This window comes from Carassius carassius, chromosome 29 (genome assembly GCF_963082965.1).
Source record: "Carassius carassius chromosome 29, fCarCar2.1, whole genome shotgun sequence".
NCBI classification, from domain to species: domain Eukaryota; kingdom Metazoa; phylum Chordata; class Actinopteri; order Cypriniformes; family Cyprinidae; genus Carassius; species Carassius carassius.
The window spans coordinates 5697075-5722772 of NC_081783.1; the positions used below are offsets into that span (position 1 = coordinate 5697075).

A 25698-nucleotide genomic window follows, 5' to 3' on the forward strand; every position below is an offset into this window, starting at 1 on the left:
ATGCTCAAATGGTATTAAGTGGCCAAAATTGTGCCAAGAAAAAATCCCCTACACTATTACCGTTGATGACAAGGCAAGTTGGATCCATGTTTTCATGTTCTTTACGCCAAATTTTACCCTACCATCTGAATGTCGCAGCAGAAATCGAGACTCATTAGACCAGGAAATGTTTTTCCAGTCTTATGTTTTCCAATTTTGGTGAGCCTGTGGAAATTGTAGCTTCCCTTTCCTGGTCTTAGCTGACAGGAATGGCACCCGGTGTGGTCTTCTGCTGCTGTAGCCTGTATGCTTCAGGGTTCGATGTGTTGTTTGTTTGAAGATGGTATTCTGCATACCTTGGTTGTAATGAGTGGTTATTTGAGTTACTGTTGCCTTTCTATCATCTCCAACCAGTCTGCCCATTCTCCTCTGACCTCTGACATCAACAAGGCATTTTTGTCCACACAATTGGCGCACACGGGATATTTTCTCATATATATGTGATATATGTGTAATATTAAAATATATCTCATATATGTGTTATATTACAATATGTATCATTAAAATTTAATGCATAATTATGCATTATATATTACTGATAATATTACTTATATTATAATATTACTTAAGAAAATTACTTAAGACCAATACAAAGAAAGGATTTTTGAAAGGAAAGGAAATCTTGGCCAACTGAAAAGCTGTTGCATTCCTTGTGTCAAGCCACTCTTGAACAACAGACAGCGTCAGAAGTGTCTCGCCTGGGCTAATGGCAAAAAGGACTGGACTGGTGCTGAGTTGTCTAAAGTTATGTTCTCTGATGAAAGTACATTTTGCATTTCCTTTGGGAATCAGGGTCCCAGAGTCTGGAGGAAGAGAGGAGAGGCACGCAATCCACGTTGCTTGAGGTCCAGTGTAAAGTTTCCACAGTCAGTGATGGTTTGGGGTGCTATGTCATCTGCTGGTGTTGGTCCACTGTGTTTTTTGAGGTCCAAAGTCAACACAGCCGTATACCAGGAAGTTTTAGAGCACTTCATGCTTCCTGCTGCTGACCAACTTTATGGAGATGCAGATTTCATTTTCCAACAGGACTTGGTCCCTGCACACAGTGCCAAAGCTACCAGTACCTGGTTTAAGGACCATGGTATCTCTGTTCTTAATTGGCCAGCAAACTCGCCTGACCTTAACCCCATAGAAAATTTATGGGGTATTGTGAAGAGGAAGATGCGATATGCCAAACCCAACAATGCAGAAGAGCTAAAGGCCACTATCAGAGCAACCTGGGCTCTCATAACACCTGAGCAGTGCCACAGACTGATCAACTCCATGCCACGCCGCATTGCTGCAGTAATTCAGGAAAAAGGAGCCCCAACTACGTATTGAGTGCTGTACATTCTCATACTTTTCATGTTCATACTTTTCAGTTGGCCAAGATTTCTAAAAATCCTTTCTTTGTATTGGTCTTAAGTAAAATTCAAATTTTCTGAGATACTGAATTTGGGATTTTCCTTAGTTGTCAGTTATAATCATCAAAATCAAAATAATAAACATTTGAAATATATCAGTCTGTGTGTAATGAATGAATATAATATACAAGTTTCACTTTTTGAATGGAATTAGTTAAATAAATCAACTTTTTGATGATATTCTAATTATATGACCAGCACCTGTATGTTCAAGATCAAGCATGTATCAAGAACACATTTTGGTTTTAGGTTTTAGGACAACTTTGCTGAAAGATTTTATTCAAATCAAATGTTGACTAGTGTATATATATATATATGGTGAGAGAGAGAGAGAGAGAGAGAGAGAGTGAGAGAGAGAGATGGCGCAAGAGAGAGAGAAAACAAGAGGGAAGAATTGAGCATAAGTACATTACTAGAATTTGGTCATGTGTGGGCCTAAAATGGCGGCCTGTTTCCAGCTGAAAACTGCCATGCACAGACCCTATCCTGTCGGTCATACCTCCGTATAGGACATGATTAATGACCCCTGCCTGGGAAAGGATGCACTCATTAAAATCTTAATCAAAAGCCACAAAGTTTCCTCTCTTCTGTTTTGCCTTGCCATCAAGGCTGCGGCACAATTTCAGATCTGTTCCTCTTATCTGTCTGTTAAATAAAGGCACTAATGTCATACGTTAAAATTACAGTGCAGATAAAACACACGTCTGTATGCTCCACATGCAGAGGAACTCTCCCCTCTGACTTCCTCCTTTTTTTTCCATGAAGTTGCAAAATGACTTACAGTTAGTTTAAAATTTACTATTAATATAAAGTGTAACCAATATTTGGACACTGATAAAATCATTTGTAATTTCTGTGCCACTAGTGACATCAAACAAATGGTCAAAATAATCTCTATTTCATACATAATATTTGTGAGTGAAAGACTTGTACCTGCTGTATAGCCACTGTCTGGCCTAGAATAATGCAGATAAAAAGCTTTCATTTGCTGAATTACAGAAGAATAGGTCAAGTTATTACTGATTGATGTAAGTCTTTGTATGTTCATAGATTCACTTTATGTCATTTAAATTAATTTCAAAAGCAAGAAAGATACCTTTCATTTAATAAGTACTGCAGTCTCAGATAAAAATACCTTGTAATGTTTCAGCTTGACAGTTTGTAGTTACTCAAGTAATAGCTATATTTTTGAAGCGTTAGAAGCCACAGACCATAAACTGTGATGATAGTTCAGGGCCGTGTTTGTCTATGTATATTATTCTGAGTTTAATATTGCTGGTGCAGACATTTAGACTAGAATGTGACTCTGCCATCTTAAATAGAACATTATGTCATTATTTACAATGAAGCCTCAATTTCTGAATCTCCGAGGTTAAGGGTTTGTTTATGTCTTTATGTTGATAAGAGTGCTCACAGCTTAAATGCTTTGTGATCTCTCTGTAGCAGTCAGATTTTTCATACTGAGCTGTCTCTGCAGAGACCCGTGTCATTTTTAAGCTCTCGCCCTTGAAAGTTCAATTTAGGCGGAAGCTCTTCGACGTGCCACAATTTTGCCTCTGTAATTTTTCAGATTAACTCAAAACACTTCCATCGTTCTCCTGTAAAGCCTTCAGTTCAGCTGCTATTTCATGGTCTGCACTGCTGTTTTATTTACATTCTCTGTTCTCTGGCATCCATTGCTTGCCCGTGTCTCACATAGATTGTGACTGGCATTTTGTGTGTTTAAAGAAGGTGAGCACAGATTCTTAAACTGACATTCAATGTTCATTCATCTGTTTAAATGTGTGTTCTCTCAAGTGTGTTTACTGCTTTTAGCAAACATCCATGTGGGTACACACATGCAAACAACAGTTGTGTGGATAGATGATAGATGGAAGACACCTGTCCTAGATTCTTCCACCATCCTGTTGTTTCTCTTCACTCCATGGTTCTGTCTTCAACACATCCCCCATCTCTCTCTCTGGGGAGGATGGCTGTCCTGTGGAGGAGGGAGTATCAGTGGGCTGAGCCTGAGGAGAGGAAGACAGGATCTGCTCTGATCCCTGAGGGCTCACTTCTCCTCCACCGCCTTTAATGTATGGGAAGACTGACCTGGTTGTGCTGCAGCCTGGGCTCATATTGACCCGGTTCTCCTCCACACCATTGCAATATCTTACCACTGTGGTGTTGGAGCAGCCCCAGGGCCCTTCTTTAACCAACCCTTCCTCCATCCACACACCCGCGCATGTGACGCTCTCGCAGAAACCTACAATGTCACTGCACCTTAAATCAGTGCTCTGAACGGCCCCAGTTCCCTGTGGCTGACCAAATAACCCACTCTAGACATCAACAAAGCTTCCTAGTGCAGGCCTGGTGGAGTGAAGAAAGGTCAGGTGAAATGAAAAGAAGAACTTGAAATGGACAATTTCGTATTTGAACATACATATATATACGGTAACTGGTCATTCATTTGCAAACAAAGACTTCTCCTGCGTTCCATAATCCATTTTATATTCGCCATAGTAAACACCTCCATTCTGAACCGTTAATGGCCTCAGTGATTGAATGTTTTATTTTAGCCCATAATGAGGCCTTTAGAAACATTAAATATCCGCTTCTAATCAACAGACACTGGAGGCAAATCTTAAAATGACCTTATAGTCTCCTTTAATGAATCCGCATTAAGCCACTGTCGCACGCTTTGTCTCTCTCATTCTTTTATGCGAGTGTTTTGCAGTAAATAATTATCGCGTTAGGTGACCTGATTATTTTTCCTCTGCATATTCAATTATTTTCAGTATGTGCAGGACAGCTAGTGGCCGTGTTGTTATGTAACGATCTGTTGCCGTGCAAGAAAATATAATTCTCTCTGCACCGAATGCCGGACCGTCCCTGGGGCGGTGGACTTCTCCTCCAATCAAGCTAATGCAGGAGGAACAGCATGGAGAGCGCTTGTTGAGGGGGATAGGAGCAGGCCGAGTTTGTTCTGACCGCACTTAGTAAAACAGACAGGCACATAGGGGCCGGCTAAAGTTATCTCTGACGTTCTCTGTACTCAGATGGGTCAGGTATAATAACTGTGCGTGTTTGGGGAGGAAGGATTGCCTACAGCTGGACTAGTGTGGGTTAATTTACATTTAATTAGTGTCTAAATACTGTCAATTCGCTTTCATGCTGAAACTGTTGAATCATGCAGTTAGAATGGTATTTGTGTCAGAGACATGGCCTCTGATAACCTGCACACTGACAGGCGAATTAAAAAATTTCCAGAGAAAATGTTTGTATTTTATTTTTGAGATTACGTACTCTATATAAATTCACCATTTGTTTGTGTGTTTTGAGTTTATGCTTATCAAACACCCCTCTATCTCCAAAAAGCGCATCTTTCCATGGCCCAAACAAGGATTGACCATAATAATAATAATAAAAAGAAAATCTTACCAAGGCTACATTTATTTGCTCAAAATACACTAAAACAGTAATAGTACAGTAAGATTTAAAATAACAGTATTCTGTTTAATATATCTAGAAATGTGGTTTATTCCTTTGATTATGAAGCTTAATTTTAGTCACATGATCTTTCAGAAATCATTCTAATGTTGATCCTGTGATCAGTAAATATTTCTGCTTACCATTTTTGAAAACCTGTTTTTTTTTTGGGGGGGGGGGGGGGTTCTTTGCAACATCACTTATTTGAAATGTAAATATTTTATAAATGTCATTTTTGTCATTTTAATCTTTTTTTAATGCGTCCTTGCTCACTTAAATTATTAATTTATTTCTTACACCAATTGTTTTAATGGTAATATACTTATGATTAAATTAGTCACAGCTAATGTAAACAAACACATTTAATCACATAAAAAATACCCCAAACTTCTGAATTGTAGTGCTTTTATGATTAAATCAACTTACAACAGTTAATCACATAATACCATGTGGTTCATTACTGAGTTTAATTAATAATAATAATAAAGTTCACAGTAATAAAATTAATTCATATTATTATAAACCCCCCAAAATACAAAATAATATTTTACTTTAGCAATTATTATAATATTTTAACATTAAAAGCACAAAAAAAGAAAAAAGAAAAGAAAGTTGGTTCTCATCTTTGATAGTTCAGGACTGGGGTAGCGTCTCAGCCAGCATGCACAGGATTTAAAATAGATTAGTGCTGGTGTTTTTTGTGTGTGAGCGTGTGATACGATCAGGCCGGGATGTGTTCGGTTCTCTGTTTTCTGCGGCACATCCAGGCATCTGTGATTATCCTCTCACGGCCACAGAGGGAGCTTTTCTCACTCTGTCTGCGATAATGAGGGAGAGACTTGCAATGCCCTCAAGTCATTTCCTTTCTCCACCCCCTTCTCCTCTTTTTCACTCTATCACTCATTCTTCATCGGCATCATGACTTCACTCCTCCACACGTCTCAGTTCCTGCTCACATTTTATCTGTGATTATGGCTGTAATGACAGCGGCTTCTTTTGGTTTAGGTGTTTTTCCCGTTTTTTTTTTTTTATGAATGCACCATGTAGCAAAGATACATGTTGGTAGACCTTTTTTACAGTTCTGTTCCTCAAGTACTTATTATAGTAATTACAAAAATACACAATACGTATGTTAGGATGTTGTTTGTTGACTTCAGTTCAGCATTAAACACCGTCATGCCCTCCAAGCTGACCACAAAACATGGAGACCTTGACATTAACACCTCCCTCTCACACTTAACACTGGCGTACCACAGGGCTGTGTGCTGAGCCCATTCCTTTACTCCCTTTACACCCATGACTGCAAGCCTGTGCATGGATCCAACTCCATCAAGTTTGCAGACGACACCACGGTGATTGGGCTCATCACAGACAACAATGAGACTGCCTACAGGGAAGAGGTACAGCACCTGGCCACATGGTGCGCTGACAATAACCTGCTCCTTAACACCAATAAGACTAAGGAGCTCATTGTGGACTTCAGGAAGAAGAAAGGAAGCACGCATGACCCCATCCACATTAACGGGATGGTTGTTGAACGTGTCTCCAGCTTCAAGTTCCTGGAAACCACCATCTCGGAGGACCTGTCCTGGGCCACAAACACCTCCAGCCTGGTCAAAAAGGCTCACTAGCGCCTTTTCTTCCTCAGGACACTGAAAAAGAACCAGCTGTCTTCAGCCATCCTGGTGAACTTTTACCGGTGTGCAATCGAGAGCATCCTGACCAGTTGCATCACAGTCTGGTATGGGAACTGCTCAGTGGCTGACCGCAAAGCACTGCAGAAGCTGGTGAAAACTGCCCAACGCATCACAGGGACACCACTTCCTGCTCTTGAGGACATCCAGAGGAAACGCTGTCTACGATGAGCTCGTAGCATTCTCAAGGACTCCTCTCACCCTGACCACGGACTGTTTAACCTCCTGCCCTCTGGGAGGCGCTTCAGAAGCCTCCGGACAAGGACCACAAGATTCAGGAACAGCTTTTTCCCTAAAGCTGTCTCCTTGCTGAACTCTGCCCTCTGATACCCCTCATCACCACACACACAGACTCCTCCCCCTCTTCAACACTACATCTGACTGATTTATTTATTTACAACAAGCAAAAAAACAGTTACTTGTTATTACTTGCACTACTGTCTGTTCATCCAGGAATACTGAATAATCCATTTGCACACTGAAATATTTTCTATGCACTTTACTGTCCATTGCAATAGTGTAAATTATGTTAATATGTTCATAGTCCTGCCTATACAGTTTTACATAATCCATCTGTATAGTATGTTCATAGTACACCTATCTGTATATCATGCTAATAGTATTTAAAATCTGTAAATTATGTCCATAATACTTATCTGTATAGTTATTGTACATATTGTAGACCTTTTATATTCTTTACTTACTGCTTATTGCACTTTTGGTTAGATGCTAACTGCATTTCGTTGCCTTGTACCTTACATGTGCAGTGACAATAAAGTTGAATCTAATCTAATCTAATCTAAAAAAAAATGGGTAATAACTAGGTACTCATACCAAACCTACCACTAAACATATCCTCAACCCATTTAGTCATCTTATATAGCCTGGTGCTTTCTTAGGTAGGTGCAGTTAATTGCTCGTATCAGTTCTGATTCTGTTTTGCTTGCATTTTGAATGCTCTAGTGCTGTTGAAACTTCATTAGTCAGTAAGATTTTCAAGGAAAGCTTATCTGGATGAGATTTGCTTGGCTATGGCTATGTTGTTCCGCTGGCAGTACCAGCACTAACCAGCTCAAATCAGCAATCCATGCTGGTCGTTTCATCAGGGAATATATATTTTGTACTCTATTGATTTGTGTTGTCTTGTATTACCAGGTGAAGGACTGTACAGCTGTTGAGACCTCCACCTTGCAGACTGATCTGATCATTGGGCTGCAGCAGCTGTCATGGATCTGAAGGAGCGCAGGCACCGTACACTGACCCACGGCCGCTGTGGGAAAGATTTCCAGTTCACCACCTCCTCCCTGGACCACGACGAATGTCGCGTACCCACCCAGAAGTCCTACAGCTCCAGCGAGACCCTGAAGGCTTTCGATCATGAGTCACGCCTGCATTATGGGGGATGTGTGACTGACCTGGTGCATCATGAAGCAGATGAGTTCACCAGACAAGGAGGTAAAAACACCAAAATATACCACAAGGTATAGACATGCTCACATAAACAGCATATTTGCTACACAGAATTGGCCAGCATACAAGTGATATATATATATATATATATATATATATATATATATATATATATATATATATATATATATATACAGTATTTATTTATTCGTTTTTTTTATCTACTATTTTGACAAAAATTATTACTTTTATATATTAAGGATGCATTCAGTTGATCACAGTTGACAAGAAAAATATTTTTAATGTTACAAAAGAAGTTTATTTTAAATAAATGCTGTTCTTTGGTACTTTCTATCAACAATGGTAAGAAATATAATATAATAAGAAAATGATTTCTTGAATCATGTGAAACTAATGGCTGCTGATAATTCAGTACAATGAATCATACATAGAAATATTAAATATTTAATATTATAATATTATTGTAATAATATTGTACACTGTATTTATCATCAAATAAATACAGCTTTGCCTTGGTGAGCATCATTTTAATTCATTCATTTTTATTATTATTTTCAATCTTGGAGACTCCAGACTTTTGAATGAAAATGTATATATAACATATTGTACAATAATTCACTTTAATTATGACATATGCACAATGTTTAGCACTAAATTACCAAATTACACACAGTTTAGTTTAACTTTACTGTAAATCAATCAAAAATGTGATGGTTAGGTTTTGTTTTAGACCAGATTTGCTTGGTGGCTATTATGTGTGCACTTGAGACAAAGTGTGATAACAGAAACTTTAGCCATGAGTATGCTAACTAGTCCATCCAGTCATTTGAGTCTTGCATGCTACAGTTAAAAGTATAAATTTATAAATCTCATAAAGGTGCAAATGTTGTACAGTGTTTCAAAGGATTTTATAAATGTTCTGTTTTGATCATAACTCAAATTGTTTTGTAAATGTAAAGGGCCACTTAACATGTTACTAAATTGAAATTAAAGGGAAAAATCAAATCAATTATAGGTCTGCTTTAAAAACGCAGCATACTGTAACTCTGCCAACAACAAAAAAAAGATGGTTCAGTCTTAAAGACTGTTTTGGCCGTGTATATCCACTGCGTTTTGCTTATAAAAAAGACCAAATTTAGACATATCAGGAATCATTCTGAAATCAGATCATGGTTCACTTTACATTCTCACACCTAGTTAGAGACTTACATCACTTAATTGCACTCTTATTTTAGGGTATGGGCAGAGAAAATGTTAGGGTGATGATAGTGTGATTAGATGTTTTTGGACATGGATATCTGTGCTTCTACATGACATATGTTGTACAGTGAAGGTGTGAAACACAAAAGCAGGACAGTGTATTCAGTTGCAGGCCATGTCACTGGTAGATAATCCCTCTGCTCTGTGTTTACGCATGCTGCTGGAGAAAAGATGCAACCCGATCGCAGAGCGGTTATTTCAGTTACAGGAAGTACCTCCAATTCCGCCCCCTGCTGCTTCAAATGTGTCCTCAGACGATCCTCAGATTGATGCAACTGATCCGCCGTCACCTGTTCAGTCTCAGCCGTCTTATAACTTATGTCGGTCGACCCACTTCATGCCTCAGGCTGTAGACTTGTTGCTGACTCTATGCAGGGATGTTCGGCACAGTGCCAAACTACAGATGCATGCAAAAATAGCAGCAGCCGTTTGATTGAAGGTGACTGGCTTACTAGCTCAGACTCCGCTGATTGGTTCAGATGTGTTTCCCCTTGTTAAATCTTTTTATGTCCTTTTTTTGAATGCCTTTGATGCTAATAAGAGAAGTCAACCACTTCACCTAAGGCTGGCTAAGAAAGGAAGCAGTAACAGGAAGCGAGAGCAAGTTCTTTGGCGTTGTAATGAGCAGGCTGCCGTGGATCCGGAGCGAAGCCACGGATGGGTCATCTTTGAAAAAGGTGGTGTCAGGCCCACGAGTCGTCCTCTGCGTGAGCCGCTGCCGGTGCCGCATTGATTGCACCCAAATGGATTCCATGTCATTGATCACAGCCAGAACAAGTGAAAGAGGAAGACAAACCCGCTGGAGAGATTCCAGCCTCTTTTCTCTCCCTCCATTCAACTGCTTCTTGCCACAGCACTTAGCACTGCACCGCTGACAACAGATCCCAGAGTTCTCACAGCCCGGGGTGGAGTGGCCTGCGGTCCCTCGGGGACATGTGGTGACAGTGACAGTGAGCAAGAATTATGGGTAGGTGTAGGGAACTGGATGGAGGGAGGACAGATAGACAGATAGACAGACTGACAGGTGCAGCGGCTGTGGAGAAGCAGAGAGTTGGTGGCCGTCAGATTGATGCCGCCCGGCTACTTAAGGCGATAGTGGCTCACTGACTGCAGATGCATCCGTGGGAAGTGTTGCCACGGGAGACTAACAGCGTGCAGGGGCCATATGTAACAGCACTCAAAGGGCACTGCCAAATTACACTGCTCTCTCCCGCTCACTCACATAGTCATCACGGCCCACGTTAACGGTTGCACAGAGAGGAAGCAAAATATTACTTTTAAACTTTTTAAGAGAGCTATTTTCTGTCCGAATGAACAGTCCGACCTTTCACTCTGACTCCATTTGGTGTTTGTAGACGCTGCATGCTCCTAATGCTCCTCAGAGTCACGCTGAGAGCAGATTTGACTCTTAATGCTCTACACTTTAAGTCTCTTTGCTCTGTGGGATATGAGGACATACTCACAGGTCAGCATTGTCAATCAGACAACATTAATACTGTACTTAAAGCATTCATGGAGGACTTTTTTTTTTTTTGCGTGGACTATATGTTGTATTTTTAGAGATAAATGTTACTTTTGCTGCTATCATCTTCCTCATTCGTTCATTCATTCATTCATTCATTCATTCATTCATTCATTCATTCATACTTAATTGGTCATGATTGTTTCCAGTTCATAATTTGCCATCATCTAACACTCACTTAAAGGTAATCTTAATAAAAATAAAATAATCATAATAATGAGAATAAATTAATAAAAAATAAATAACTTATAATTAATATAATTAATTTAAATGTAATTCTTAGCAAATCTCAAATTGAACTTCTATTTCTGATGATGATTCACTTTTAAAACATTTAAAACAAGTGATTTAGATTTTTAGTGTTTTATTGTTAGCATTTTATCTACACTAAATAGTAGAACATTTTAATAACAAATTTGTTACTGGAAAATGACAAAAAAAGTCTGAAATAATTATAAAATATATTTAAAATGTTTTTAATAGCAATTAAGAATTTTAATAGCAGCACATCCTAATTGATTTATTCAACCAGTTTTCAAGTTGTAATTATTTTTAAAGGTCTTAGTAGTTATCAGATCTTAGCAATTTCATTAAGATCACAAATGAAGAAGAAGAATAAGAAGGCAAACATTGTGTTTATTTACATTTAGCCAGAAATAGCCAATTATATCCATATTTAAAATAATTATTTCAGTCAAAAATATACAAAACTCCATGCACACACATATCATCTGTCCACTTTTGAATTATAGTTAAAGGACAACCCATCCAAACATATATAGGCAACTCTTTTTTTCTTTTCTTTTTCTGTGGAACATGATAGAAGATATTTAAGAATGTAGGTGACCAAACTCTTTTAGTTCCTATTGACTTCCATTATATAAACAAAAAATACTGGGAACCGAAACCAAATATAATTTTCGGTTCCACAGATTAAAAACAAAAATGCATATAGATTTGGAACAACATGGGGATTGTAAATAAGTAAATAATGGAGTAAACACTGCCAGAATTTCCATTGTTGTGTGGACTATCCCTTTAAGTAATTTACAGTTATTTGTTAGGAGTGACATTTTAGCCAGAACAGTGGAAAATTGCACTTAATCAGTCAAAATGGTTGTAAATGACACAGTATTGAATTGATGAGGTGAGGTAGATTCCTACTATCCCGTGCTTTGATTATAATTGATCTGGCCGCTTATTTCTATAAACAGATGTGTTAGACGTCTCAGTAATGGCCCCTGTTAGGTGAAAATGAAAACTGAGCTGGGCTCTTTGGCTCACTGGTGGCTCTCAAGCGTATGGTCCAGCTGCAAGCAGTAGGGCAGTAGATCGAATGTTCCATCACTCTCCATCCCTCTATGTCTTCACACCCCTGCAGGGGCACATCTGCGTCTATAGAGGCACATCTGTGTCTGCACAGGCCTTCAGTAAAGGCGGCCCATCCTGCAACACCATCAACTGCAGCAAGCTTTATTTGTTGCTTCTCAGCATTTTTGTTGTGGCCACTAAAAACAGCACTTTTTTTTTTTTTTTTTTGGTAGGGAGGCTAATTTAATTTGTTAGATTGGTGCAATTAATTATAAATTAAAAAATAAATAAATAAAATGAACTCTTTAATCAATCGACAGTCGTACCTGACTGTATTAAATGTGCATCTGGGGCTTTTATAGACTGTCATCACTTGTCATGCCGCACAGAATGGCAATTAGTTGCCGAACTAATGAGTTTCACATCAGGAGCTTTAGCAGTCCCTCTGGGTGTTTGTTTGGATCCAGTTTGATCCTGGATTTGTGTGTTGGTTCTTGTTCCAAACGTTACAGGCTCTGTTGTGGATTTTAGAGGACCACAGCACCATGCCTAACCCATAATACCTACTTTATGAGCGATCTATAACAAGCAGATAGCTTGCGTGTGGTATTCAGAGAGAAGCAAGAAGGAGCTCGTCATATTCAGTTCAGCAGTTTGTTTGTGACATTGTACTCGACTTTTCCCTCTCCGTCCCTCTCTCATCACCCCACAGCTGCTGTTTTGATGTGGAATAAGCTGTCAAGTCACACATTTCATTGATTATTTTATTTTGTTGATTCTGTGCTTTGTTGGTGTATCGCACTAAATCTAGGCAGGAAAAGATCAAAGGGAGAACAAAAGGACCTGGGGGGTATTAAATATAAAAGACTGTGAGATTAAATGCAGTCTCTGTCTCTCGCTGTCCTCGTCACATTCTATTTCTCATTGCCCTGTAGCCTCGACCACTCTCCCCAACACCATGAAACTCTTTTCACATCAACCTTGAGACAGCTGAGAGTTTTCTTGTTTGCTCATTGATGGCTTGGGAATTGGTTTCTAGTGTCCCTGAAGCTTCAGACGCCGCCTCTGTCTGTAACTGCTTGTCAGGGCAAACAATCAAAAAAGTTAAATGCAAGGCAAAGATTTTTATGCCTCGGGTATTTAATTAACCCCAAAAACATCAGAAGTATGTTCAAACATCGATCCTTTAGAAATGGTACCAAACCTTAACCGTATTACCTTACATTAGTTTATCAGATGGCAACATTTTCATATGCACGCTTTAAAAAGAATGTACCATTTCGTTTGATTTCTCTTTATCTTATAAAAACATTTTACTCACTACACTTAAAACCATTTGTCCTCAGACCAACTTAATTTGACCATTATTTATAAATCTTTTTTTTTCTTCTATTTTTATTTATTTTTATACATTATTTATTTTATAATTGATTAAATATTATTACAAACAATTATTGTTATTATTAGAATAGTTTATATGTAAATGATATATATGATATTAATTTAGTCTTTATTTACAGTAAGTATTTAAGCACTTATTTTCTGTCAAAACTTCTTTCAATTCTGTCACGCATTTGCAGCATTAGAAAAACAAAAACTTGTCAAGTACAAAATTTAGCTTAATACCTAAGGATATTCTGTCTGACTGTGGTACCAGTGCAATAGATCAAGCTGAAAATCCTTTGAAATCATCCTGTAGTCTCAATTCATTAACTCACTGAAGTGTATGATACATTTTTGACACATTATTTTTGTATCTGACTGTGTGAAGAATATTGAGTGATAGGCATGGAAAAACATGCATTTTTTGAAAAGCTCAAACAGCGGGAGATTACACCCAAACATAGGTGAAAAACTTCTGAACAGAGTAATCCAGCATTTATGTATGTATTTAATTTATTCTAGTTGATTATAAGTTTTTCTTTTTCTCCAGTTTCGTAGTGTGTTCTGTCCCAGTGCTCAGAATTAGCATTTAAGAATTATAACAATGCATATTTGGTAGTTGGACAGTCTCCACTCATTGCTGATCTTAACTTGTACGTATATGCCAGCAGGCTTACAATAATTGCATTAACATGTCGCTTAATCTTTTAAGAATTTAATATGGCATATTCTTGCTGAAAGCCTTTAATCTGTTCTGGAATCTCTCAAGGCAAATGCACATTATGATCACAGCCAACATTGTTTTATTATGTTATCTTGATTCCCAAGAGGGCTGATTCATTTAATGAAAAAAAAAAAAAAATATATATATATATATATATATATATATATATATTTTATATGCATATATGTACACTCTGCTATTTAGTCCCAAATACTTTTTTGGTAGCAAATACTATTTATAGTACTATTTTAATTTTTGATTGTGTCTGTGCGTGTAAAAAAAAAAAATGACATACCCTTCACAAACAGCTAGTTTAAAATTAGAATAGCTTACAGGCATGGCATGGGGCCATTTTACCTTTTATAAAGATAAGGTTAAAAACAGTGACTTGATTTATGCTCAAAGTTGCTGACTTGAAATAAAAAACTTGTGAGCTCTATGTTAAAGCTAATACATTGCTTGGCAACTGCAAACAACTTACAGATTGAATAATATAGGTTACTAGTTATTTCCCCGTGGGTCTCGGCCCTCCAAGTCCTACTTCCGAACACCCTTTTGTCCATGGCAGCCACAGTGGGTGGTTGAGAAGTCTTATGAAGGAGTTTACCGTGGTACCAGGGCACCATATCCAAAAAGACAAGACTCAGTGGGCAGTCCGATCCTTGAAGGCCATCAGTGGGTCAGATGGTGCTTAATAGCACTCATGACATGCTGATTAAACTCACAGTTTGGACAGCTGTGACACCTCTTCTGACACCAGCCTGCTAAGCTCTGTCTAATTGCAGATGGCATTGCATGAATCTCTGAGGCTGTTGTTTTATCCCTCAGTAGGAAGGATTCTTTTAATTATTAAATGTTTGGTACAGTATAGCATGGCTAAGTGGCTGCAATTTGGTGGGGGGGGGGGGGTTGCCCTTGGGTTCAAATATGGCACTACGCTGCTGAAGGCAGGTATTTAATACTTTGTCAAATCCAGTTTTATAAAGCATCCCGCTCAGCGCATGGAGACTTTCCGTAAAACATTCAGACTTTTCTCAGGTTTTTTTTTCTTTCAGAGATTAAAATGACACTTTGTGTAATGGGCAGCAAGCTTGTGGTGTAATGGGAAATACTGAAGGTCTCAGAAGTTAAGAGATACGTTTTTTGGTGCTCTCGATTGATTAGTAAATACAACTCAAGCTATTATACGGGTATAATGGAGTGCCAAATGCAGACAGATGTTTCGATAAAGTTGTCACCACAAATTTACAAACTGTTAACCAGATGTCACCAATGGGACCCCAACTCAAAAACAATACTCACTCTCTTAGCCCTCCCCAAAGATCTGCTTCCTTCAGGTCTTCAAACATGTCATGCTTTTGCAGCATATGTGATGGTGTTAATACCAAGGGCTTATGTCAGGTGCTTTATGAGAAACAAAATGGCTCCCAGTGGGGTCAGATCTATTTCTGCGGCCCAATTAAAAGGTGTTGAGTGGCCGTGCGGTGCAGGTGGCTCACATGGGGCAGGGCGTTTGACACTGAGGGCCCTGTTCTTGTTTGGCTGTTAACTCTATGTTCCGACATTAATGGGGGCCCTAATGATGTGCTATGCATCTTGGGAACAAAGTATGCTGTGAAAACTCACCGGACGCCCACTGCTGAGCATAAACCCTCTCAATTAACACCCTGCCCTTCTGAGACCACCGATGATAGCATGTACCACCTACAGCGCCAGCACGCCCCACGCAGGATCTGATGTCACAGGGACAGGTAGGAGGCTCTGAATCAGACTGTGTGCTAGATGTGGTCCTCACACGTTCAGCCAAGATAAAGCGCCTGTCTCCGCTCAGTATCTCCAGTGCTGGAGACGTTATTTTAAACGGAATGTGTTAAAATATTGCACAATTTACTAAAAGTTACTAGTCATGTCACATCTTTAAATTTTATGCGGAATATGCATCTAGTTACTTTTATCATTATTTTTTTTCATCACTAGTTGAGAAAGTGCTTGTGTGTTTTAAATTTAGTGCTGTCGGAAAACAAGAAAAAAAAACATTTAATATAAATTTAAAAGTACAAAAAAAGTAAAGAAGGGTCAATAAGATTTTGTTTTTGGAAGAAATAATTATTATTATAATTTTATATTTAGTTATATGATTAAAAGTGATAGTAAAGAAATGTGTAAATTTACAAAAGATTTCTTTTTTTTTAATTAATGATGTTCTTTCGAACATTGTATTCATCAAATTATTTATTTACCAATAAAATAAAAATAAATAATAATGATAATAAGCAGCATAACTGTTTTCAACATTGATAATAATAATAATAATAATCGTAATAACAATAATGATAAATGTATCTTGATCACCAAATTCCTAAAGGATAATATAATACTAAACACCGGGGAAATGATGCTGCAAATTAAGCTTTGCAAGCAGGAATACATTTCATTTATAATAGATAACTGTTATTTTAAATTGTATAAATATTTTACAATACCGTTTTTAAATTAAATAAAATAAGCTTTGGTAAGCAAAAGACACTTCTATAAAAAGTAAAAATAAAATAAAATAAAAAATAAAAACTTAAAAAATCTTACTGACCACAACCTTAATAGTTATATATATATATATATATATATATATATATATATATATATATATATATATATATATATATATATATATATATATATATAATTTTTTTTTTTTTTTTTTTTTTCCTTTACCTAAACTGCTTGCATAAATATGCTTGCATCAAAAAATGTCTATGAAATGAAGGGTTATGTTACCTGTAACTTGTATCTGTGGCAGGAGCTAATTTCCCATGGAGAGCAGTATACCGTCAGTCAATTATGGAAAATCCGTATCTCTATCAAATGTAGGTGTAGCAGTCACGAGCAAATGATGAAGATCCTGACTGCGTCTCCATAGCAATATAATTATAGAGCACTGCATTAAGGAGTTCACACAATACAGTGACTATTGAAAAAGAGGCAAATCTAAACAGGTGCTGACTGATTGAAGGTGTCATGGTTATGTATGTGTTTGAGCTGAAAAAGAAATGGACCAGGGTGTAGATATCTAGAGGGGATCAGAGCCAGCTGTGTCATTTCATTAATGGCTCCAAAATCCCACGATCCACTTCATAGCATACCGTACCTAGAACTCAGCAGGCTGACTTTGATTTATTTCCTTTCCCTCTACATACCTCCTTTTCTTTATATCAGAGTTTATTTGTCCTCACATTCTCTGTATTAACCCTGTACACTGAAAAGAAATTGGTGCAGAAACATTAATTTAATAATAACATAGATTCAATTGATTATATTTTGATATTGATATATATATATATATATCTTTTGCGGAATATGTTGGATATATGTTTGAATATATATAAACTAAGATTTTTGAAATGTAAATCCAGAACTCTGTGATGTTTAAGAGAAAAGTAAGTCATCAACGTCCAACTGAAAGTTCTGTGAAAAAAAAAAGTTGAAATTGTGAAAAATTAAAGTTTTTTTTTTTTTACCACTATTTATTTATTTATTTATTTATTTATTTATTTATTTCATGGCAAAAAAAAAAAAAGATTAAAATTCAGAGACACCAATTGTGAAATGTCAACTCAGAGTTGGGAGGAAATCTTAAGAGAAAAAGTCACAATTTATATATTCCATGGTGGAAAAGGGGGCTTCACATTGAATTGTTATTATTTGTTACATTGTTATAATTTACAGCATATACAGTAGCACTAAAAAGTATTTCAACATTTAGTCGACACTTTAAAATGTCAGATTGTCAGAACTTTTTGCTGTTTAGTCAACCAACAAGTTTGGTGTCATCCAACCAAGATGTTCTTGTGAAATTGGCTCTTTAAATAAATATAATTTCACTCAATAAATGTCACTCGGTTTGATATTCTAACACAGTGACAATTATTCATTTTAAAATATGCCTAAAGTGTCCAAATGCTTTTTGGATTCACTGTGCGTAATTTCTCCTACATATTTTATGTAGGTGTGACAATTTAAAAATGCTGTACCCCACACGTAACTTTTCTCAAAGTTTCTTTTAAAAGAGGTAAAGTCTCAATTTGTCAAGTGGCAGATTTAAATAAGTTTCAGCCAGCGTTCACTTATTCTCGCTGGTTCCCACAGAGTCCCATTTCCTCAGCGCATGCCTTCAGTAACAATAATAACCATCAGCCCACAGAACATGAACAAACATGCTCACAAAGACGCTCTCTGGAGCAGGTCCATTACCCACCATCATCAGTAGTGGGGTGTGGGGTGTTATAGAGAGACCACAGAGAGGCATGCAGATCTAGACGCAGAAATCACATCCTTCTCCATGCTGAAACAGAGGTCTTTTTACATTACTCAAATGGCCAATCAGCCCCCTCTCTCAGGAAAGTCGAATGCTTCTTTCATAGGTCTGATGAAGCATAATGACCAGCGGACAATTTCCACTCTTGGGGCCTAAAATGGCATTTGAGTCAGTCCTCGGTGGTGGGTAAGGCCCGTAAATTACCTCAGTGTGTGTTCGGGCACCTTTTAAAGGCTTTAATGCAAAAAAAACATTGGAGAAACACACCTCCAGCCTTGATGCAAGCACTGGATGTCAAATTAGAGTATCTAAAAGCCCATTTTTAAGACCCTCCCGTGGTCTTCGGTATTATTGAAACTAGTTCTGAACTTTTTCTTAAGACATGTTAGACTAATTTGGCACCTAAAATGTAATGTGAAAGTTATGGATGCATGAATACATAGATATACAGTATAGATAGAGAGATAGAGCTATTACTTTAGATCAGTTGACAGGTCTTTAAATAACACCATCCACAACTGTGAATTCAGATCTGCACAGATGGCTTCTTACTCAGCTGTACATATGTGAAGTGCACACACACTGTTAATCACTGTGATAATGTATCACTTTTTCTCTCTCTCTCAGATGATCTGCCTCCTACCTTCTCTACAAGTTTGACTTTTTTTATTTGCGTTCATATTTATATTGATTTGCTTGGCAGGGTCACCAAAGCTTAAAATGTGCATACTGTTAATGTAAGAGGGTGAATATGTTGGTCCTCATATGCACAGATAAAGCTGGAATAAGAGCTTACGGATATGATAGTCTGTTAACTAATCATTTATTACATTATACATTTTTTTTACGAATATGTGTATATTTGTATTAAGATTTCTCAGACTTTCAGACCCCTCTTTTAAAGGTCAGTTAAGTATTAATAACAAATAATAGAATAAATTAGTCAATTTAAGTTTCAATTATTGATTGAAAAATACTGAAACAGAAAAAAAAAAAAAAAAAATATATATATATATATATATATATATATATATATATATATATATATATATATATATATATATATATATATATATTGCACTTACTATTAATCAAAGAATCCTGAAAAAAATACAGAATGGTTTCTACACACACACACACACACACACACACAAAACAGAGGTAATGAAGTGTCTGTAATTGAGTAAATAACCCACAGGAGAATAAAAGTTCTCATGCTGTAAAAAGAACTGCATCCACCAGCCAATCTAAAAACTGAACATCTGAAGTGTTCAAGAAACCAGAATGAAAGGCACACATACACTCACACACAAGTATGTTGTATTTTGGAGAACTTAAAAAAAAACATATTGAAGTTATGAGACATTTTGATGACATTACATGGTCTTGAAGATGGTGGGGTTGGTTTTGCAGCCTCTCTCTGTGAATCATTTGGGAGTTGTGATTTCGACAGGCTTTGAGTGTGGTTTTGGGATCCGTCCCCACTCTGGGAATGATTCCCAGTTTGAGAAAAAGATGCCCATTCTTTTGGTTTACTATGGTATTTTTCCATCTGGCTGTACTAGAAATTTGTAAACAGAAGAAGGGAACAAGATGCTCTGTTTCTTCACAGTCAAAAACAGACAAACCTGTTTTATTCTTTTTTATGCTTTTATGAAAAGCAATAATAAACTCTCTACAGTGGGAAAACCTATTTGTGAGATGCTGGAAGAAATGTTAGCAGTGCAGTATGTGATAAATGTGTCATGTTAAATGCGAGTTTGTTGGGTATTTAAGATGGTGTTTTGTGTTGTTGTTGCCCTCGCAGAGTACATGGATCTCTCTCCATTCCTGAGCTACTTCATGTCAGGTACGGTACGGTACGGTACGGTCTGACTAGACTGATAGCAGTGCTAGTTGTGTTTTTTAGCATTACTAGTATAATAGAAAAGTCCAGAGTTATTTTATAGCTGTGTAGTTACTATATATTAGTTGTGGTAAATGTGTCCAGTTCTCACAGCATACAACTTAAGTTGTTTTGAAAAGAATAATTATCTTCGAGCTACTACAATCAGAAGTGTTTTGTGTTTTGTGTCCACCCACCACATAGGAATAAAGCAACTATGAAGGTCGCTTGATTTTTACAATATCGATCCCCGCTGCTTTGAAGATTCCTGTCTTAAAGAGTGTTAATGAATGAAATTGCTTTTTCATTTACAGCTGATTGGAGGGCATGCATTGACTCTTTTAATTACTGAAGAGAAGAAATTGGTTGTGCATGCCTTATCCTTTAATTGTTTTCCCACAGCCTGTCCTTAATTGGGACCCCGTTGTGTTTATTGATTCAGTTTGATATGCTTTAATTTCATTTGGATGACGTGCTATATATACATATATATATGTGTGTATTTTTTTTGAATGTGGTAGTTGAGGTTTTGTGTGTGCATGAGCACGGTCACACTCATCAAAGTAGGAGGTGTGATGCTGTGAGGGAAATTTCGCAGCAGGTAAAGAGCTGCAGGATAAAATAGGCCCCTTAGCCCTGCACCACACATAACCTGACGTCTGAGCTGACGTCCACTGATTCGAGCTGTTAAACCTCAGGCTCCTACTGCCCCCCTTAGCTTTGTGAGTCTCTGACTTAATATAGTTGGAATGTTCAATTCAGTTCTATTCTATTTATTTGTATATTGGTTTTCACAGTACACACTGTATTGTTCCAAAGCTGCTTTACAAATAGAATAAAAAAATCAGCAGACCACTGGTGAACATTCATACCAGTACCACTGACATCTCACGATTTGTGATACCACAGCAAAAACTAATATATATTATATAATACTCCTTTTAAAAAAAATGTTAAACTATTACAAATTTGAACAAATTAACCAAAAACCAGGTGTGAGACTTTCAAGTATTTCTCAGTTAAGTAAAATGAATAATGCAATCAAGTGAAAAATAAGGAGTAAAGTAACTGCAAAGAGTTGTTTTCTTTTTTTATTACTTATTTATTTAGTCATTACCAAAATATTGTTCATTAGTTTAGTTGGTTAACTTTCTTGATTAGTATAGCTGCAGTGTGTAGTATGTGTGTAAATGACTTTCTTCACAGGATGAATCACAGCCCCCTCAGGCCATTCCCTCCATATGCATCGACAGCTGACAGGTTGTGCTTTGTTTTGACCACTTTAGGGAACTTTACTCTAGCCGAGCTGGGCATTTGTGAAGCAGCCCCGCATCAGAACGCATACTGCCCGGACATCGGCCTCTTGCAGCGCGGCTACTCTCTGAGCGCCAGCTCCGACGCGGACTCTGACCCAGAGGGCCCGATCTCACCGGAGCGAGCCATCCAGCTGTGGGCTGGCCACGACATCAAGTCCCGCCGCAGCTCTGGCCTCTCCAGCCGGGAGAACTCAGCTCTCACCCTCACTGACTCCGAGAATGAGAACAAGTCTGACGACGAATCAGGTGAGAGATAGCATGTGAGAATTAGCAGAGCAAAGAACAAGTGTCGTGTTTACAAAAGCGAGGGTGCGACAGAAATCTTTAAGGTGTTTAGAGTGTAAGGTGTGTGAGAACAGATGCCAAAAATGTGCAACATGTGATAAAACATTCACATTTTATTTGTTTGACTCGTTTAGAGCTGAATGAAATTCATTTTGCGTTGCTCTTTACCTGGGTGTCACTGTTCATGTGTAATCATTTCCCAAACCACATCTGCTTTTGTTAGTCAACTGAAGTGCTTTAAAGCTAATCTGCCACTGAAGATGTTTATAAATAGATTGGATACAGCATGACATGTCACACTCAGTTAATATAAAAAGATCATTCACCGAAAGAAGTTTTAGAAATGTCAAAGGACTCATGTTCATCAAGCGAAAACATTGTGGCTTTTCTCCCCCCACACATTTCTCCACACATCTGCCTGCATGGATGTTATTGTTGACAACTGAATGCCTTTCAGTACCTTTCCTGGCAGGAATTTGGCATCATGTTCCTCGATTCCACACTCCTTGTCAATTTGGTGGCATCTAAAATCTTAGCAGAGTTTGTAGAAAGTAGGGATGTAATGATTCACTCAACTCACGATTTAATTCATGATTTGATTCACAGTTTATTAATTAAGTGTGTTCTTTTAAAATTGCATGGCAAAAATGCTGCACATTACTAAATTTAAATATAACACTATGATAATATACTAATGTAGCACTTGCAAATTATTTCTCTTTTGTTGGTTTTGATTGCTTCCATTGTCCTCATTTGTAAGTCACTTTGGATAAAAGTGTCTGCTAAATGACACAATTTTAATATAATGTAAATGTAAATAACAAAACTAAATTTAAAACCTAAAATTTCAAAAAAGTCCCAAATCAAATGAATAAGTAGCACGGATAAAATAAATCTCTTCATATAAACAAAATAAGTCTTCGTCTGTGCTCTTTCCATTTAAAATTACATGTAGAGGCAACCACTGCATTTTAATCATCATCCAAACTAAGATGCGGCATACATGCAACATGAGCAAGTTTTAATCTAAATTAGATTGTATAATTTTGAAATTTGAAGCAAAAACAGAATTGTTTGACTTCAGTTTTGTAAAATGATACATAAAAATATCTGCATGAAACAGAAACAGCAGACGAGCTGAACGAGACGCAGATTCACTCTCTGCCAGCAGGTGACGTTTTCGCTGAAACAAAGCAGCGCTGCACTTATGAACTTTAATATGCATTATACAGAGGCAAGATGAAAATAAAAAATACCATCTAAACTTTTCTAAAGACAGTAATTTCTCCTCAGACATACATTCATATACTCCTACACGTAATTGAATCATGATTTGTTTAGCATCTCAAACTATTTGAATCGTCACATATTTGAATAGATTTTCAACCGGTTTGCAGTTAATCGTTACATCCATAGTAGAAAGTGTCAGAGTAGGTTAATGAAAAGGCAAAAACTTCTCCTAATTAATTGAGTTCTCACCGTATCAGACCTCAAACAGATCCGTCAGCCGTGAATTCTAGCACAAACTTGCTCTGACAATTTATCAAAGTACTCTACAGCTATTTAAACACATAAAGAAACACCTTGGAAAGCAGTCGTCTTCATCTCACCGGCTGATAATTGCTTTACAGATAATTGCCACGCTAATCTCCAGACCGCTGTTTCCTAGTGCCGTCTTCAGTTTTTACGGCACGGGAAGCGCGTGGACACAGCATGTGCCAGTCACCAGATCGCATGCCTGTCTGCTCTGACAGCAGTGGACACGAGCTGGACACCGTCTCTCAGTGCAGCACCGTGGCTCATTCCCACTGAAATCCCAATTAAACGTCGCCCAGGCTGTGCCTGATAATCTGTGCAGGAGTCACAGAGTAAATGTAAAATTCAAGATTTTTTTTTTAAATCTTAATAATGTGATGCCTATTGGGAATAGCATACTTAAATAAAATAATTTTGCTATATAGAAAATATTTATTAAGTACAACCCGAATTCTGGAAAAGTTGAGACGTTTTTTAAATTTTAATAAAATGAAAACTAAAGGAATTTCAAATCACATGAGCCAATATTTTATTCACAATAGAACATAGATAACGTAGCAAATGTTTAAACTGAGAAATTTTACACTTTTATCCACTTAATTAGCTCATTTAAAATTTAATGCCTGCTACAGGTCTCAAAAAAGTTGGCACGGGGGCAACAAATGGCTAAAAAAGCAAGCAGTTTTGAAAAGATTCAGCTGGGAGAACATCTAGTGATTAATTAAGTTAATTGATATCAGGTCTGTAACATGATTAGCTATAAAAGCTTTGTCTTAGAGAAGCAGAGTCTCTCAGAAGTAAAGATGGGCAGAGGCTCTCCAATCTTTGAAAGACTGCGTAAAAAAATTGTGGAAAACTTTAAAAACAATGTTCCTCAACGTCAAATTGCAAAGGCTTTGCAAATCTCATCATCTACAGTGCATAACATCATCAAAAGATTCAGAGAAACTGGAGAAATCTCTGTGCGTAAGGGACAAGGCCGGAGACCTTTATTGGATGCCCGTGGTCTTCGGGCTCTCAGACGACACTGCATCACTCATCGGCATGATTGTATCAATGACATTACTAAATGGGCCCAGGAATACTTTCAGAAACCACTGTCGGTAAACACAATCCACCGTGCCATCAGCAGATGCCAACTAAAGCTCTATCATGCAAAAAGGAAGCCATATGTGAACATGGTCCAGAAGCGCCGTCGTGTCCTGTGGGCCAAGGCTCATTTAAAATGGACTATTTCAAAGTGGAATAGTGTTTTATGGTCAGACGAGTCCAAATTTGACATTCTTGTTGGAAATCACGGACGCCGTGTCCTCCGGGCTAAAGAGGAGGGAGACCTTCCAGCATGTTATCAGCGTTCAGTTCAAAAGCCAGCATCTCTGATGGTATGGGGGTGCATAAGTGCATACGGTATGGGCAGCTTGCATGTTTTGGAAGGCTCTGTGAATGCTGGAAGGTATATAAAGGTTTTAGAGCAACATATGCTTCCCTCCAAACAACGTCTATTTCAGGGAAGGCCTTGTTTATTTCAGCAGGACAATGCAAAACCACATACTGCAGCTATAACATCAGCATGGCTTCGTCGTAGAAGAGTCCGGGTGCTAACCTGGCCTGCCTGCAGTCCAGATCTTTCACCTATAGAGAACATTTGGCGCATCATTAAACGAAAAATACGTCAAAGACGACCACAAACTCTTCAGCAGCTGGAAATCTATATAAGGCAAGAATGGGACCAAATTCCAACAGCAAAACTCCAGCAACTCATAGCTTCAATGCCCAGACGTCTTCAAACTATTTTGAAAAGAAAAGGAGATGCTACACCATGGTAAACATGCCCCGTCCCAACTATTTTGAGACCTGTAGCAGAAATCAAAATTGAAATGAGCTCATTTTGTGCATAAAATTGTAAACTTTCTCAGTTTAAACATTTGCTATGTTATCTATGTTCTATTGTGAATAAAATATTGGCTCATGTGATTTGAAAGTCTTTTAGTTTTCATTTTATTAAAATTTAAAAAACGTCCCAACTTTTCCGGAATTCGGGTTGTCTGTTATTTCAGATACCATGCAACTTTTTTGGCCATATGCTAGCATACTACCCTTACTCTTTCTACAGTATAAATAATTCAACT

The 25698-nt window shown here is 37.5% G+C and overlaps 1 protein-coding gene across 3 annotated transcripts in view; it reads left to right on the plus strand.

Annotated features, from left to right (window-relative positions):
- tenm2a (teneurin transmembrane protein 2a) overlaps positions 1-25698 on the plus strand; it is a 397797-nt gene that overhangs the window by 160045 nt on the left and 212054 nt on the right. For 2 of the 3 annotated variants that reach the window (XM_059515536.1, XM_059515537.1), the window contains 3 exons: positions 7760-8059; positions 20355-20396; positions 21719-21994. In XM_059515536.1, coding sequence (XP_059371519.1) covers positions 7831-8059; positions 20355-20396; positions 21719-21994 — 547 coding nt within the window. In that variant the 5' untranslated portion in view covers positions 7760-7830. The remainder of the gene's footprint in view (positions 1-7759; positions 8060-20354; positions 20397-21718; positions 21995-25698) is intronic. The other variant, XM_059515538.1, reaches the window with a different exon arrangement.